We start from the raw sequence: 15,965 nt of genomic DNA on the forward strand, positions 1-15,965 counted from the left end.
TACTTCGGCTTGATACAACTCTGTTCATATAAGATCCTCAGATGTGTGGTGTCATAGATTCAGTTAGTTATTCTGAAGGTAATCTTGTTTTTCCAGGGTTGACACAGCTCATTAGGAAAACTTAAAATGGCTATGTCTTTTTATCAGGTGGTATGGGAAAAAACTGTTTCTTTTGACCGCAAGAATCTACTGTCAAAGACTCACCCTATATAATAGAGAAGGATTCAATCATTGTGTTCCGAATCTTCTACCTCTTTTCCTTGTGATTTATCAGAACAAGACCTCGATACCTTTCAGCAGACATTGAGCGATTGAATATAATTTTTGCATAAATCAATGAAATCTGTGTACCTTTGTGAGCTTCAAAGGATTAGTTGAACTATATGCGTTTTTGATGCAATTATAAAATGAACCACACATCATATCACGACCGCCACAGGATTATCGCATGAAATCCGATTAAAGAAAATTATATAAAAGGAAAAATGATAGGAACTGACGTTGTCAGTTGGTGGTAAACGGCTTCAAACAAATTTGAATATGCGTTTACACAACTGGACCGGTCTGGGTGCTCCCTCTGCCTTGCAAAGCAGGTGAGTAACAAATTCATTATTTTAGATTAATTTAGACAATCACTCAGTAGATAAAAGGTCAAAAATAGCCATTTTAAGTTTTCATTATCATTGAAGCTATTCCACCCTTGGAGAAACAAAATTCCTTTCAGAATAACGAGTTAAATTTATGACACTACACATCTGTGGATCAACTTAAACAGCCAAAGTACCAAATTTTCCGAATATCACAGATATTTTTTATTTTTGAACAGCAAATTACTCGAAAACGTCTCAATTATAAGAGAAAATAGGAAGCATCCTTTTATTTCACAAAACGTTCAAATATTCATTAGATAGCGTTCAATTTAGTTTCAAGAGTTTGGTTCCTTGAGTTTTTTGTATTTTTATGGTATGTAATGGTCATAATGAGAAAACTAGAAGACGTGGGTGATATCTTGTGTTCGAAAAAGATTAATGAAAAACTATATTCCGAAATTCAATTAATTCCACGAAACCGTTTGTGAGATGAAAAAATATTATGGTATTTCAACAGCCTCTACTTTTTAAACAGAGCCGTTTCAGAAAAAATGGTAAAGGAAAAATGTGTTTGTTTTGACCTCAAGTATTTACTTTTAAAATATTTGTACGAGTCAAAGACTCACTAAAGTACAGGGTGGCCAAAATTCGTTGTCTACTGAAGGGATCTCGAGAACTATGGCAGCTAGAAGAAAACGGACGACACATCCTCGAGCTCTTTTTTCCTTACTATTCCAAATCTGAAAACAGATCCAGCCTAACGTTCCTAGATTTTGAGTTATGAACGAAAATTGAGAAATTGTCATTTTCAATGAAGCTGAATAACTCGCTAATTTGAACTCGTATTCGAAATCCGTTATTACTTTCTACAGGTACTTTTTTATGAGGAATTCGAATATGATATCAATAAATTTTTTGATCCAGTCATTTCCGAGATACGACAGAGATTTCTGATTTTTCAAATGTAAACTATAGTTGAAAGTTCTTTCATCTTGCTGCAATTTTTTTGCTGATTTCAAAAATGTATCATATGTCACTATTCACATGAATATAACGTAAGAAAAAAAATTTAATACTTGTTCCTGCCTTTCGATTCACTGTTGAATTTTCAGTAGGCTGGCGTAACCATAGCGACCGTCAAAAATGCATTATGGTTCGTGAACTCCACATAATCCTATGTGAACTCAACCTTCTGTGATAGGAATCACCGACTGACGAATAATTATTTCTTTTTTATATCGATATCGAGATCGATATCCTTTTAAAGAGAGTAAAAGACTTTCGTCTGATTATTGAAGAAGAAAATTTATTCAGTTATCTTTTTTCTATTTATGAAGGAAACTTTAAGAGTCAGTAATATAAATAAAATACGATAGCTATCTATAATTATAATTTTTACAGAAGTAAGATGATGAAAAATAGGTACTTCTGTCAACGGTAGTGTTCGAATTGTGAACCATCGTAAGATAAGCATGACAAACATCGCGAGAACAAACGACGCAAATTAATCATCGAAATATTTATTCAGCAATCCGTGATTTCAATCATGGAGGCTCAAGTTCACAAAATATAATGCATATTCAACGGTTGCTATGGTAATCCAGCCTACTTATAATTCAACAGAGAATCGAAAAGCAGGAAAAAGTATTGAAATTTTTTTCTCGTGTAATATTCATGTGAATAGCGACATATGATAAATTTTTTAAATCAGCAAAAAAATTGCAGCAAGATGAAAGAACTTCCCACTATAGTTTACATTTGAAAAATCAAAATTCCCTGTCGTATGTCGAAAATGACTGGATCAAAAAGTTCAATAATATATTCAAATTCCTGATAAAAAAGTGCCTGTGGAATGTAAGAACGGATTTCAAATACGAGTTCAAATAAGCGAGTTATTCAGCTTCATTGAAAATGACAATTTCTCAATTTTCGTTCATAACTCAAAATCTAAGACCGTTATGTTGGATCTGTTTTCAGATTTGGAATAGTCAGCCAAAAAGAGCCCGAGAATGTGTCATCCGTTTTCTTCTAGCTGCTATAGTTGTCGAGACAGTAGACAACGAATTTTGCCCACTCATATGTCAATCTAAAATCCACAATTCCAAATCTATAAAAGTTCTATAGATTTTAGTATACCTATCGATATGTACGCCAATAAAAATTCCCAAAAATATTAATATTTTTTTTATAGAGCAATGGGATCAGAGGGAGCAGACGGCCTTCATCTAATTGGGTGGAACATCCCACCCGAAGAACTGATCCACATTCCTCAACATTGGCTTTCGTATATTGAACCTCCGGCTTCAATGCATTTGCTGCTTGGCATGCTCTATATTGTATTTTTCTTCATGGCCATTATTGGTAATGGATTGGTTTTATGGATTTTCTCATCGTAAGTGGTTAATCCATCATTTCCCGCACTTGTTCGGTTTCGAAAACGTAATTTCTGAAATGAGGGCGGAAAAGTAGATGAAAGAAAACACACGGTGTGGAAAAATAGTTATTTTCGTAACATGTGCCGAAAGTGATACTTTCCCGAACGGGACTACGAAGCAAAGTTCGGGTAAGCAGTGCAGGAAAGGGACTTTCCGCACCAGTTGGGAACATAATTTTTTCCACGACCTTTTTTCCCATTTCATTTTCTCAAACATCACTTTCCGTTCATAGCAGAGAAGAAATTTCCGCACCAGTGTGGGAAAGTGACACTTTCTAAACTGAAACTAGTGCAGGAAATTAGTGACTGTTTCCGTTTTTTTTTGCAGGGCGAAAAGTCTACGAACTTCATCGAACATGTTCGTCGTTAATTTAGCTTTTTGCGATTTCATCATGTTCGTGAAGATTCCCATTTTCATCTACAACTCTTTCCACCGAGGTTACGCCCTTGGCCACTTAGGCTGCCAGATTTTCGGTTGTATTGGTTCCTTATCTGGAATTGGCGCTGGGATGACGAACGCCTGTATAGCGTACGATAGATACACAACCATCACGAAACCCTTTGATGGGAAACTGACAAGAACTAAGGCTTTCCTGATGATAGTGGGCGTGTGGATATATGCGATACCATGGGCGGTGATGCCTTTACTTGAAGTATGGGGAAGATTTGTACCAGGTTAGTTGGTTCAATTAGTATAATTTTTTTTATGTGACGAAAATAATTGAAGTTTATACAAACTGATTGAAAGCATACCAAATCCAGTTATTTGCATGGAAAATACAAGAGATCAGTATAATATCATAATATGCACTAGCTTGAGGAGAGTCAATGTTCGTTAACTTCTTTGGCTAAAGTTTGAATACGTTACATCAGTTGTAGATTTCAAAAATATTAACCCGAAGATGAAATGCATATGACGCAGTGGTTGGGAATGGGTATCTCCCGAAGGAATTAACAGATAATTACAAGAATGTTAAATTCTTCAACAAAATTGCGGGCAAACCAGGCAAAACTTGAAAGGAATGAAATTTCATTTGAACTTGTACAACAAAAGATTATTTAATTTTTCACTTTGTTATTCTCATTACTTCTGAATCTATTTAGAAATCGTTCTTTTGAAAAGTTTTTAAATTCATAATTCAATGGTTCAATTAAAACGTCTTGGAAACAAAAATTGTTCATGTAGCTAACAATGAAGTGAAAAACCGAATAAAACCTATCAACTCTAATTAGAGAACCCTCTCATTGAAATAAGTCTGTAGGTAGGTACTCCAAAATGGCTAAGTAGATTATTATTGTTGGATGATTTTGTTCTTGCACGTCCCTGTAATTTACATATGATTTTGATTTTCAGAGGGTTACCTAACATCTTGTAGTTTTGACTATGTGACGACTACATTCGATAACAAAATGTTCGTAGCAGTAATATTCTCTTGTTCATACGTGGTACCAATGAGTATGATCGTGTTTTTCTATAGCAAAATAGTCAGTACTGTGTTTAATCATGAAAAGGCCCTTCGAGAACAGGTAAGTGATAGGAACAGTGATGAAATACATAAAGCTCAATGTCTAATTCATTTGGAAAATTTCGTTTAAAACTGTTCGGAAGTAATATTCTATCATTCAATATTCGAAAACTCGTCAGAAGATTCAGTATCCAATGAAATATTCTATTACTGTTTTTTATTATAATTTTTTTTTGAATCCCTCTTATACATACTTATATATAAGCCAAAAAATCTTGTTCCTACAACTTGGAAAACTGGCATAATCTCTTAGTATCTTACATAGGTAAATTTGAGATCTCTTTCTATTATTTATTGCAATTAACAGCTAAACTAGGTGAATTTTGTTTTCACACTATAATTTGGTGTATTCGGTTTGAATCGTTTTTTCATTATTGTTCAAGTAAAGTTAAGGTGCAAGTAGGTATTAATACGAAAATTCATAAAAATTCCTTCATATTTCGATTGTTTTACATACTGTGAATAGGTAATACAGCTTTTTCATATACACCCAGTTGCAGGAACGCCAATTATAATTTAATGTCATTCAATATTTTAATCCCTCATCATGTTAAATGGAGGATTAAAACTCAATGAGCCATAAAATCATAATTTTTCCGGTAACTAGACGTTTGTAGTTCTTCCCTGCTTATTCAGGCCAACTTTTTTTTCAGGCTAAAAAAATGAATGTAGATTCACTACGTAGTAACCAGAATCAGGGCAACCAATCGGCAGAAGTTCGAATTGCCAAAGCAGCCATAACCATTTGTTTTCTGTTCGTTGCTTCGTGGACACCTTACGCTGCATTGGCCTTAATTGGCACATTTGGGGATCAAACACTTCTCACCCCAGGAGTGACCATGATACCTGCATGTACATGTAAATTTGTTGCGTGTTTGGATCCTTATGTTTATGCCATAAGCCATCCCAAATATAGGCAAGTAGCAATAAGGTCATTTTGACAGGTAAAGAAGTTAAATTATTCTATTGTGCATCAGCGCAACTAATATTAACATTTCGATGGGGATGAACATATCCATTAGCTTCCAAGGCCAGCTTTACACAAGCGTACTCAAATGCTTTATTGAGTGTTATGTAATTTTTGAATCTACATTCTACATGTACCGTGTTTATAGAAGGTGAGTCTTTGTCTAGTACAAAAATTGCAACAGTAGATTCTTGAGGTCAAAAGTTACACTTTTTTCCAATACCATTTTTTCTGATTCGGCCCTGATGAAAAGATATAGTCATTTTAAATTTTCATTATGAGCTATGCCACCCCTGGAAAAACAAAATTACTTTTAGAATAAATAGCTAAATCTGTGACACTCACTGAACTATAATCAGTGAGATCTTTTAAACAGAGTTGTATTCAACCAACGATGTATACTTTTTAATTTTTGAACATCAAATTACTCGAAAACGGCGCATTATACGAGAAAATATGAAGAATATCTTTATTTTACAAAAGGTTCAGATATTCATTGGATAGCGTCCAACTCGTTTCAAGTGTTGGGTTCTTTGAATTTTTGTATTTTCATGGTACGTAATGGTCATATTGAGAAAATTGGAAGGCGTAAGTAAAATCTTGTGTACGAAAAAGATTAATCAAATGAATGGAAAAGTATATTCCGAAATTCATTTCATTCGATGAAACCATTTGTGAGATAGAACTGAAAATAATATTTTTTATGATTTTTCAACAGCCTGTATCTTTCAAACCGTGCTGATTCGGAAAAAATGGTAAAAAATAGTGTTTCTTATGACCTCAAGAATCTACCCTTAAAATATTTGTAGCAGTCGAAGACTCACCCTGTAGAATGTAGATTTGAGTGGAGAAAAATTGAGCTGTAGTAGATTTGCACTCATTTGCATTATAAGAAATAAAAAAGAATTGAATGTTGTTATAACTTATATATTATATACTTATAATTATAGTTCGGTTAGCTACTAATTAAATTAATTTATTATTTTTTTTTTTTAGGCAGGAGCTCCAGAAGAGGCTTCCTTGGTTAGCAATAAATGAACCTTCAGATGACACCAAATCCGTTGCCACAGCTGCCACAAATAACGATCAAGAACAGAAAGCGTAGAAATAAGAAGGGGCGATTATGAGATTGAACAAATATTCGAAATATACTAAAGACACAATATATCAACTTGGATCCACTGAAGAATTCATGAGAGTTTTTCCAATGCTGAGCTTATGCTCGGTTTCCTACTTAGGCGTCTATTTTTCACTCATTAATAGAAATTCGTAATTTAAATATTTTTATATTCTAATGTAAATTATTCCACGATAAACTATTACTACTGACTGATACAATTAACGACATGCGATGAAACAGGACAAGATATTGTAAATAGCTGTAGATAGAGATTATTATGTTACTTAATAAATAGTTATCAAGCATTCATGAAAAGATGTTTCTGTTTTATGCTCATCCCTTTTAGTTATAGCTCTCAATTCTATGGGATGTCAGACATTTCATAACAAGTGAAAATAATAAGCACACATAAGGGGATAATATTCGGAATAAATTTTATGAGGAACAGAAATGAACTAGTATATGATTGCTTTTTTTAAATGAAACTCACACTAGTCTTAATATATTTTCGTTTTTATCCAAATAATATATTATTACATATTCATTTTATATTTTTTTATCAAAATTCCTTATATTAATATAATTATGACTCCTTCATTTTTTTAGACCACGATAAAAGTTAAACTAGATAGAGTATTTGAATTTGAAAGGAGACTTGAAACTTGTCTGTATCATCTCAGTACCCGCGAACATAGTTAAAAAAACTCAAAACAGATTATAAGATTTTCACAAAATGAGTTCTCAAATCACGACACGTGTTTCTCTATCACAATAGCATCTTCAGGTGGGTGAAGGTAAACTAGGTGGTTTAAAAACTCATTTTGTGGAAATCGTATGATCTTTTTTAAGTTCAATTATGTATTTTCATCAAATATGGGCCACATCAATCCAATATAGTTAAAAAAGTATAAAAAGAAGAAAGACGTCAAGAATCGAAATGACATTCCGATTTCGATGAAATGTCTGTGTCGAATATCCTTTAAAAAATTCAACTACTATTATGGCGAGGGGACAACAGAAAGTTCAATCTCAACAAAAGGCTGCCGAAAAAGCAGCAAAGCTGAAGAAGGGACATAACGCCAATGATCAGAAAAAAGCTGCACAGAAAGCCCTCCAGCACATTTGCAGCATCTGCAAAGCTCAAATGCCCGATCCGAAAACCTATAAACAACATTTCGAGAATAAGCATCCCAAAATGGAGATGCCTGAATTTTTGAAAGATTTTTGAAAGCTATGTGCAGTTCAATAAATGTGTTTGGTGTTTTATTGTGATTTTTGGGATTGGTTATCACCTTTTTCATAGATTTTAGTACAATACTTATCATCGAAAATGAACATTTGAAATCGAAAAACAGCGCTGCGAACTTTGCACAAAGGTTCAAATTTTTCAAAAGATGGAAGAATTAGGAAATATTACAAATAAACAGCTGAGGCAAAGAGGCAATCAAAATTGCCTCTTCTGCATCCTTTTAGATCTTGCCTTTGAGCGATTTGATTTGATTGATCCAAAAAAAATCATATATATTCAAAAGAGTGGTGGACCCATTAATTTAACTTCAAAGTTCAATATTTTATAGTGCATCGACTTGAAACTCATTAAATAATTCAAGCAGCAATATAATAATCCAATCGAGAACTTCTACTATTATTGTTACGGCAACAATTATAAATTAGTTTCCCTACTCAATCTCGAGTTTGATCGAACAAACTACTGTCATGACGACAGATCAATAATGTAAATATTTATGAAAGAAAAGGGAGAATAATTCACTTGAATATCGAGTATATAAGTTTGAAAAAGAATATTTAGATAAAAATGGAACCAGATCCAAGTGGTGGCGGTGACATAGTGAAGAAGAAGAGAGCCTCTAAGGAAAATGAAGGGTTGAAGACTAAAGTGGACAAGACTCCCGATGTTGGAGGAAGATTAATGTGCAGGCCACCTGTAGCCCTCAAAAGGTGAGTGAGTGATGTAGGGAACATTCATATTGCACATATGGCACAGGTGCCATCCTTAGGAAGCTGTATCAAAGCAGGGTCTGCACAAAATAATCATACGAAAGACCCACACTATTTTGCGACAAAAAATAACTCCTTTTTCGTTCGTACTATTCATGTACATTCTGTATTTAGGGTCGAATATGTTTTATGCATTATCTGAAAAATGGCATCCCTTTGCTACAGATTTTTTTTTTAATTCCTAACCTAATTCGATCGAAGATCGAGACGTAAGAGTTTCAAGTTTCGCAGATTTAAGACTCAATTAAGTCGAAACTATAATCCGCAGATTCGATTACCTGGATTGAATCAATTGATTAGCCCACTAAAGGTGAAATTAATATTATTATCACCTATAGAAAGTGTAGAATGGATATAAAATTTCCTTCGTAAGTTTTCACTGAAGATTGACATAAAAGTTCCCAAACTTTTCAGACCTAGAAATGCCATACCCTTTCACATACCGCATCGCAAGCTTCTCGAAAAGATCGAGTTTAAGAAGAAACAAGCAGAACCATTGGTGAGCAATGACTGCATAACATTTAAAACCATTCAATCAATAACAATTTTTTGCTCGTTCAGACAGGTTTTGCTGCTAAGAGGATGGCTTTAGTTCGACATACAAACGATAGGAGGATGTCTTCTTTTGACTCCCTGACAGAGAGATCAAAGGGTGAGTTAAATGAATGAGAGGCAGTCATGTAATTTTGGTAATTGATTTCAATAGACTAGCTGAAAGAAATGATCCATCATCTTGATTAACGAAAAAACAATAATCCATTTTTGTTCAATCTAATTAATTTTTAAAAACTTCATTGTTTTCATTTGGACCTTTTCTCAAGTGAGTTATTATGAATTTAATCTGTTAGCTTCTTGAATCAGTCAAAAACCAAGTACAGAGAGGCTGAAATATGTTTTGTGCGACAATATTCCTCAAGATTCCGATTCCCTAAGCATTTTTTTCCACCAAACTGCTTTACCTTAGCATAAAACTACTTCATCTTCCAGGTTTGGCGCCTTCATATCATGAAATGTACGAGGAACCTAAGAGAAATCATTTCCCTCTGCCCCATCATAAAGTTCCTAGTGTGGTCGATCAGAAACAACTCATCGATAAGATGAGAAAGACCACTGACGGTTCTTTCATCTATCTGACTTACGCAGTTCCAAAGTCTTCAGAGATGTACACGCCATATGCTCTAAAGTGGATACATCATTATTCTGAATTACCAAACGACTATAATTAAACGGTTCCTATTCCAGAATCGTCACCTTTCCTGAAGTGGACAGGTTGAATTTTTTCACCATGAGTTGCAAAGGTGTCATGCAGCAAATAGGCAACGATGCCATCTACACTTCCCTGGATAAATGGGAGGCAGAGTACGAAATGTACTGCCGGCTGATGCGTATCAAGTCTTTTTATTATTTCAGGATGTGGAAAGGTTTCAATGTTTGGCGCAAGCTGATCATTTTCCGGTGAGAAAACAAGCTGAATAATTCGAATGTACGACAAATCCATTGTGAGAGAGTGGAATTCGAACGTTTACGCGTTATCCCTTTCTGCTTCAAACGGGTTTGCACGCCAGCCAGAAATCATACTTCCAGTGAAGAGAAACACAAAAGGATAATGGGAAAGAGTGCCAATACGTTGGAAGCAGAAGTGATAAAACTGATTATGATAGGGGAAAAGAGTGCACAATTTTTTATCACTCTAGTTTCTGTTGTTTCCAACGGGTTTGAACTCCTGCCAGAAATCATACTCCTAGAAGTGATAGAACTACGAGGATATATTGAAAAATTCTTAGCCTACTATAAAACCAAACAAAATTTCAATGTCAAAATATTTTATTATTCAACATATTCTCCTCTTAATTGGATTCATTAATTACAGCGAACCTGCAACGTCTCTAGACCTTTCAAAAAAAATGTTTCTTCTTGCTCTACAAAACAGACCTCCATAGCTTTTATTACCTCCTCGTTGGAAGAAAATTTACGACCTTTTAAACTTTTTTTTAGTTGAGGAAAGAGATGATAGTCGGATGGAGCCAAATCTGGTGAATAAGAGGAGTGTTCTAGTAATTCAATACCCAAATCACGAATTTTTTGCATGGCAACATGAGATTTGTGTGCAGGGGCGTTGTCCTGCAAAAACACCTTTGGATAAGTTTCTCTTTTCTCTTTAATTTTTTACCGTAGGATGGTCAGTAATGTCGAATAGTAATCTCCGATTATTGTTCTACCCTTATCCAAAAAATCAATCATGATTACTACATGGCAATCCCAAAAAACTGAGGCAAGGACTTTTCCAGCAGATTGTTGGACACGAAACTTCTTAGGTCTTGGAGAACCAGAGTGTCGCCATTCCATCGATTGTTGTTTTGTTTCTGGATCGTAGAAGTCTCATCCATAGTAACAATTCGGTTCAAGAAGTCTACAACGTTTTCAAATCGAGCACATATCGAAAGCGATTCTTCTACCCTTGCACGCTTTTGGTCAACATTCAAACATTTGGGGATCCATTTTGCAGCAATTTTTCTCATCTCCAAATTAATGTGAACTATATGATGAACGCGTTCGTATGAAATATTCAATGCTTCAGATATCCGTTTTAGCCCAATTCGACGGTCTGATAAAATCATGTCATGAACTGCATCGATATTTTCGGGGACTGACAGAGAAACTGGCCTTCCCGATCGGTCATCATCTTCAATGGAAAATTTACCTCTTTTGAAGCTTGCAGTCCAATTTTCACGGACGCATACACATTGATCACCAAGGGTATTGAGCTTATCTTCGCAAATCTGCTTACCTCTTAACCTTTTTAAATACAGGTACGTGATGATGGCTCGATACTCCAATTTTTCGATTTTCACAATGTCGGTGGACATTTTCTTTCTTTTAATTTATTGCGTAACTCCGATTTACTCATTTGACCTTAAACTTCACACTGACACTTCTAATGAGTTATTGTTCGTTGCTATGGTAACGCAATATTTTTTTATGCATGGAACTGGTTTAGGCTAGATATCAATATATCCTCGTATAGGTAGGATAAGTGGTTGAAAATCAGGTTCCCCAGTAAAAGTAGTTAGTTCTGTCTTACCTACGGAAGTTATCTCTAGTGTTATTTCTGTCACTAGCTACTTTTTGAGCGGTTAAAATGACGTTGGCGTACTTTCTTGAAAAAAAAATGAGAGAAAAAGTAGAACCCGGCTACAAAAGCCCTATCTCTACACGTATGTACTTTGAAAAGAAGCAACTCTTGATTTTATATCAACAAATGCTATGTATCTGAATTAATTCCGTTTGTTATTCACCTGTCTTAATCTTAAAGGCTTTGAACCTGTTTATGATTATTCCTAATTAAAGACTGGTCGGATTTTACAGGAAATTCACACAGGCTCGGAACTACATTGACGCGAACCTTTTCATACTGAACCCGACACTACGCAATGGACTACTAGATCTGCAAGAGATGTGTGTTAGCATGTACGAAACTACTTTCGTGGATACTGCAGATATTGAAAATCGTTGGCTCTTTTATTTCATCGAAGATCAGGTGATTTAACATCGATTTATCCTTTCCATCGGGTGGTGAAAAAGCCTTTTTCACTAGAAAGTTTCTTCATGATAAAACAATTTGAAATAATTCGAAATTTTGATAATGAAGATGTCTAAATGAACCTTATCGAGTGAAAACTATAATAAATAAAGATATTTACACATATTATTGTCAATAATTTATGGAATTTTTTTGATAGATGTTCAAGATGGAAAACGTAATCAGGAAAATAAAGAATTTCAGAGTACTTGGGAAGGACATTATATTCAACGCATGTCATGGTGCCTTATTAGGGAAGGGTTTCGTCGTTGATGAAACTGTGTTCGAAGGCAAAGGTAAATTTTTAGGTGTTTTAACGAATCAAAGATATAGAGAGGGAGAAATAATTTTCAGATAAAAAAAAGAGAGTACAAAAATCGTCATACATCGAACAGGCTAACAAGAAAAAATTTTGCGAGCGTTTGAGTTGGTAAGAACTCCTGGAATCTATTCCGATATTCAACCGCCTCTTTATATCTATCGTTTGTAGCTACATAATTCTGGCCGATTACATGATGATCAATATGCTTCATTTATTGCTTACGAAAACTCTCGAACAAATGAATCATGTTTTTGAACAGCACATTCAGTTCCTGCCGTCTAAAGAGGAAATTGTTGAAATGGAAGATCTCAGTGTGACCTTAGAAAAGCAGAGACCTCCAGACGCACCCCAAGTGAGCAAAAATTTTTTCTGTATCTAATTCCGTGTCTCAAACACTCCGAAATCGATGACGAAGTTTTGTAGGTATCTTGTTGAATGAGAATTACTTTTTTTCAAAGAATTCACTTATTCTTTGATTAGAAATGTAGGATTCTTTCAAAAACAGCGCAAGATTTGAAAACCCAGAAAGTTTTTCTTTTTAAACTAGTATATCTGGTATTTCAATGTAAGTAGACATTTCTGAATTTTTTATGCAACAAATCATGTGATCATTTGAGCACAAGTCCATTGTGAGGAATTGTCGTCATCATCATTTATACTTAACCTTTTTCTGTCAGTGGAATGGCAAATCAATGGACCTTATGTATTCTTCCGATCTGACGTATCCTATTGAAGTGATGATTCGTGTTCATTTATCTAACTTAACGTTGTCTCATCTTGTTCTAGTTGCCGTTCTTCTATTTATATTTCTTCCTGAAACCGAGTTCACTGAAGATAGATCCGTCAATAGAAGTAACACTCAATATACTGACTCAAGTGGAAGATATGTGGAGGGAACATACAACATCGATCAAGTGTTTCGTAGCCGATGCAACCTTCAATTGCTTCACTTGGTAGGTTGAGTTATATTCGAGGTATTGTAGGTACTCTTTATAATATTCGATTATGTGAAAACTTTCTACAAAGTTCGATTCATTTCGATGTAACTTCTTGGAGGGTATTCAATACTTAAAGGGAAAAAGTTTACTCAGTAAACGAGCTACTATAATCCACCAATTTGGTCAAATTTCGAAATCAGGAAAAAAATTTTTTTGTTTTATTCAACCCAGAGTGTGGTGGATTTTCTCCCAAGAAATCTGTTCGTATTTCGTATTGGGGAAAATATACAGCGTGAGTCTTTGAATCGTACAAATATTTTAACAGTAGATTCTTGAGGTCAAAAGAAACACTTTTTTTTATATCTTTTTTTTGTTATTCGGCCCTGACAAAAAGATATAACCATTTTAAGTTTTCATAATGAGCTATACCACATCTGGAAAAAAATTACCTTCAGAATAACTAGATGAATCTTTGACACTACACATCTGTGGATCTCCTGAACAGAGTTGTATTCAGCCAAAGTATGAAGAATACTTTTATTCTGCAATGCGTTTGTGAGATACGTCTAAGAATAACAATTTTTTATGGTTTTTCAACAGCCTGTATCTTTTAAACCAAGCCGATCCAGCAAAAATGATACAGGAAAAAACTGTTTCTTTTGACCTCAAGAATCTACTGTTAAAATATTTGTACGTGTCAAAAACTCGTATTACTGATGTTTGATAGCAGTATACGATGAGAAATTACTTTGGGGCCAACTAAATCAAATTCTCTCAATTTTCAAATTCATACACTGAAAATAAAAGCTCAAAATAAAATTTTTAAAACTTAAGAAATTCTTTCAAAATATGCACTTCTTATAATGTTGGCAGAAAAATTAAAAAATTATCAGATGACTCTTTGTAATTTGATGCTTTTTAAATAAATTTCCTTTATTCACCCTACTCTTGTAGTCAATCGTTTTTCTGCCAAGTTTGATAGCGAAATAGTACAAAATCTTCTGACCAATAAAACAATATTCACAGCCCGATCATAAACGGTAAAACCGAAGAGAGAATATGCGGTTTTGGACCAACGTTGACATTCTATCTGAGTTGCGATGAAGAATTGGAGGAATCAAGGCAGCACTACTACAATCTAATTGGGAGAAGCTACGAGGCTGCACAAGATTATTGCGATCGGTTCAACGGTCTCATGCAATTTTACACTGAGGACGTCGAGACGGCAGATAGTACAGTTATCGATGAAAGAAGTAAGTCCCTGAGATAAATGCACAACTTATCCCAACAAACGTGTCTTCTTGATAATAAGGAGGAAACTTCCAGATCTAGAGAACTGGCTTAGAAAAGTAGTGTTTCAGTTGGAACACCATGTATAGAATAACTAAGCTAATTCTATTAAATAGGGCTTTATAACCCTTTGTTCGTATTTTGCTATAATGACATAAGTTTTTTCATCTTTATCTTTTCGTCTGAAGGTCTAAAATCTTCAACAACTAAACTGGTTTTCATCCACTTCCCAAGAAGTTCTGCAACTTTTTTTCCAATGTTCCAATGTTATCAATTTCGAGTTTTTTCACAATAACCACAATAAGAGACATCTGATCCTGAAATACTTCATTTTCGACTTTATACTATTTAGATATTCGGCATTAGGAATGGTGTCAAACATGAAGTATGTAATGAAAATGAATCCTCTCCTATAACTTGTAGAGCAAAACATTTGTTACCTGATACGAATTGAATAGATCATACGTCTGGAATTTTGCAGGTTTGGAGGTGTTTCGCAATTGGTTGGAAAAATATCACCATGAAATAAAAACGGTTGAAGGTGTGGTTGATTTCCAGAATTTAGGAATGATGAGAATAGACTTGACTTATTTGAAGAAGACTGCATTGCCAGCGCCTACCAGATTGTTGGAATTGGTAGAAGATACAATACCCTGGTAAATATTGTTAAAAAAAAATAAGAAAAACTAGGACATAGATTTGAATGTTTTGGTGAAGCAGTATGCATATTTTATAGCAATTTTTTCAAGACCAGCTCGTTTTCACGAGCTTGATTTACAGCAAATTCACTCAGTTTCTAGCAAGATCAAGAATTTCTTATACTGAGGCCCGGTTCTTTCACGTGCGAATAAATAAATTTATTCGATAGATAAGTCTTATTCGTAGAATAAGTAAAAATGCTGTCTTTTCACTTTCAGATAGTGTTATTCATCGAATCAATCTGTCACTGAAACTCGTAAATAAGATTTTCTTTGTCGTAGATCGAATGTCCGTACGTCATTATTGGTTGAATTTTTTAGATTCTGGATGTATGGTTATTCTTTGTGTGATTTTCACGAAATATTTGCTTTCTAGTTGGAATTATGACAATTTCTACAATGCGGTGTCTTATTTTACATCGAGTTTTACATCAATCAGTGAAAAGTAGTATACCGTGCTTTCATAGAATTGTTATTCGTC

General features: G+C 34.4%; 3 protein-coding genes across 4 annotated transcripts in view; all 3 read left to right on the forward strand.

Annotated features, from left to right (window-relative positions):
• The first annotated feature begins 461 nt into the window (after positions 1 to 461).
• LOC123314951 (opsin, ultraviolet-sensitive-like) lies at positions 462 to 6,952 on the forward strand. Of its 2 annotated transcripts, none has more exons than XM_044900434.1 (6): positions 462 to 593; positions 2,782 to 2,982; positions 3,353 to 3,699; positions 4,379 to 4,551; positions 5,204 to 5,470; positions 6,518 to 6,952. In XM_044900434.1, exons 1-6 carry the CDS (start codon positions 541 to 543, stop codon positions 6,620 to 6,622), a joined length of 1,146 nt encoding a protein of 381 aa, XP_044756369.1. In that variant the 5' UTR covers positions 462 to 540; the 3' UTR covers positions 6,623 to 6,952. The 2 variants fall into 2 exon arrangements, with proteins under 2 accessions (XP_044756369.1, XP_044756378.1); XM_044900443.1 differs by having other exon boundaries at positions 5,204 to 5,466; positions 6,514 to 6,952.
• Positions 6,953 to 7,561: 609 nt separating this feature from the next.
• On the forward strand, positions 7,562 to 7,903 carry LOC123321179 (zinc finger protein 706-like). Its single transcript, XM_044908680.1, has one exon. It carries the CDS (start codon positions 7,638 to 7,640, stop codon positions 7,863 to 7,865), a length of 228 nt encoding a protein of 75 aa, XP_044764615.1. The 5' UTR covers positions 7,562 to 7,637; the 3' UTR covers positions 7,866 to 7,903.
• A 454-nt stretch (positions 7,904 to 8,357) lies between these two features.
• Positions 8,358 to 15,965, forward strand: part of LOC123322567 (dynein axonemal heavy chain 6) — a 67,830-nt gene continuing 60,222 nt past the window's right edge. The window contains exons 1-12 of the mRNA XM_044910512.1: positions 8,358 to 8,596; positions 9,071 to 9,155; positions 9,218 to 9,308; positions 9,644 to 9,839; positions 9,899 to 10,111; positions 12,023 to 12,194; positions 12,397 to 12,532; positions 12,591 to 12,666; positions 12,727 to 12,910; positions 13,345 to 13,511; positions 14,523 to 14,749; positions 15,268 to 15,442. Of these exons, the coding sequence (XP_044766447.1) occupies positions 8,454 to 8,596; positions 9,071 to 9,155; positions 9,218 to 9,308; positions 9,644 to 9,839; positions 9,899 to 10,111; positions 12,023 to 12,194; positions 12,397 to 12,532; positions 12,591 to 12,666; positions 12,727 to 12,910; positions 13,345 to 13,511; positions 14,523 to 14,749; positions 15,268 to 15,442 (1,865 nt within the window). The 5' untranslated portion in view covers positions 8,358 to 8,453. The remainder of the gene's footprint in view (positions 8,597 to 9,070; positions 9,156 to 9,217; positions 9,309 to 9,643; positions 9,840 to 9,898; positions 10,112 to 12,022; positions 12,195 to 12,396; positions 12,533 to 12,590; positions 12,667 to 12,726; positions 12,911 to 13,344; positions 13,512 to 14,522; positions 14,750 to 15,267; positions 15,443 to 15,965) is intronic.

Source organism: Coccinella septempunctata, chromosome 1 (assembly GCF_907165205.1).
Source record: "Coccinella septempunctata chromosome 1, icCocSept1.1, whole genome shotgun sequence".
In the NCBI taxonomy this organism is placed as follows: domain Eukaryota; kingdom Metazoa; phylum Arthropoda; class Insecta; order Coleoptera; family Coccinellidae; genus Coccinella; species Coccinella septempunctata.

Excerpts from the sequence above, each read along its gene's own strand:
- LOC123314951 (XM_044900434.1), top strand. The coding sequence starts at position 541 with ATGCGTTTACACAACTGGACCGGTCTGGGTGCTCCCTCTGCCTTGCAA. Across the intron at positions 3,700-4,378 it reads ATGGGGAAGATTTGTACCAG|AGGGTTACCTAACATCTTGT; the intron begins GTTAGTTGGTTC and ends TTTGATTTTCAG. Across the intron at positions 4,552-5,203 it reads AAAAGGCCCTTCGAGAACAG|GCTAAAAAAATGAATGTAGA; the intron begins GTAAGTGATAGG and ends CTTTTTTTTCAG.
- LOC123321179 (XM_044908680.1), top strand. The coding sequence starts at position 7,638 with ATGGCGAGGGGACAACAGAAAGTTCAATCTCAACAAAAGGCTGCCGAA.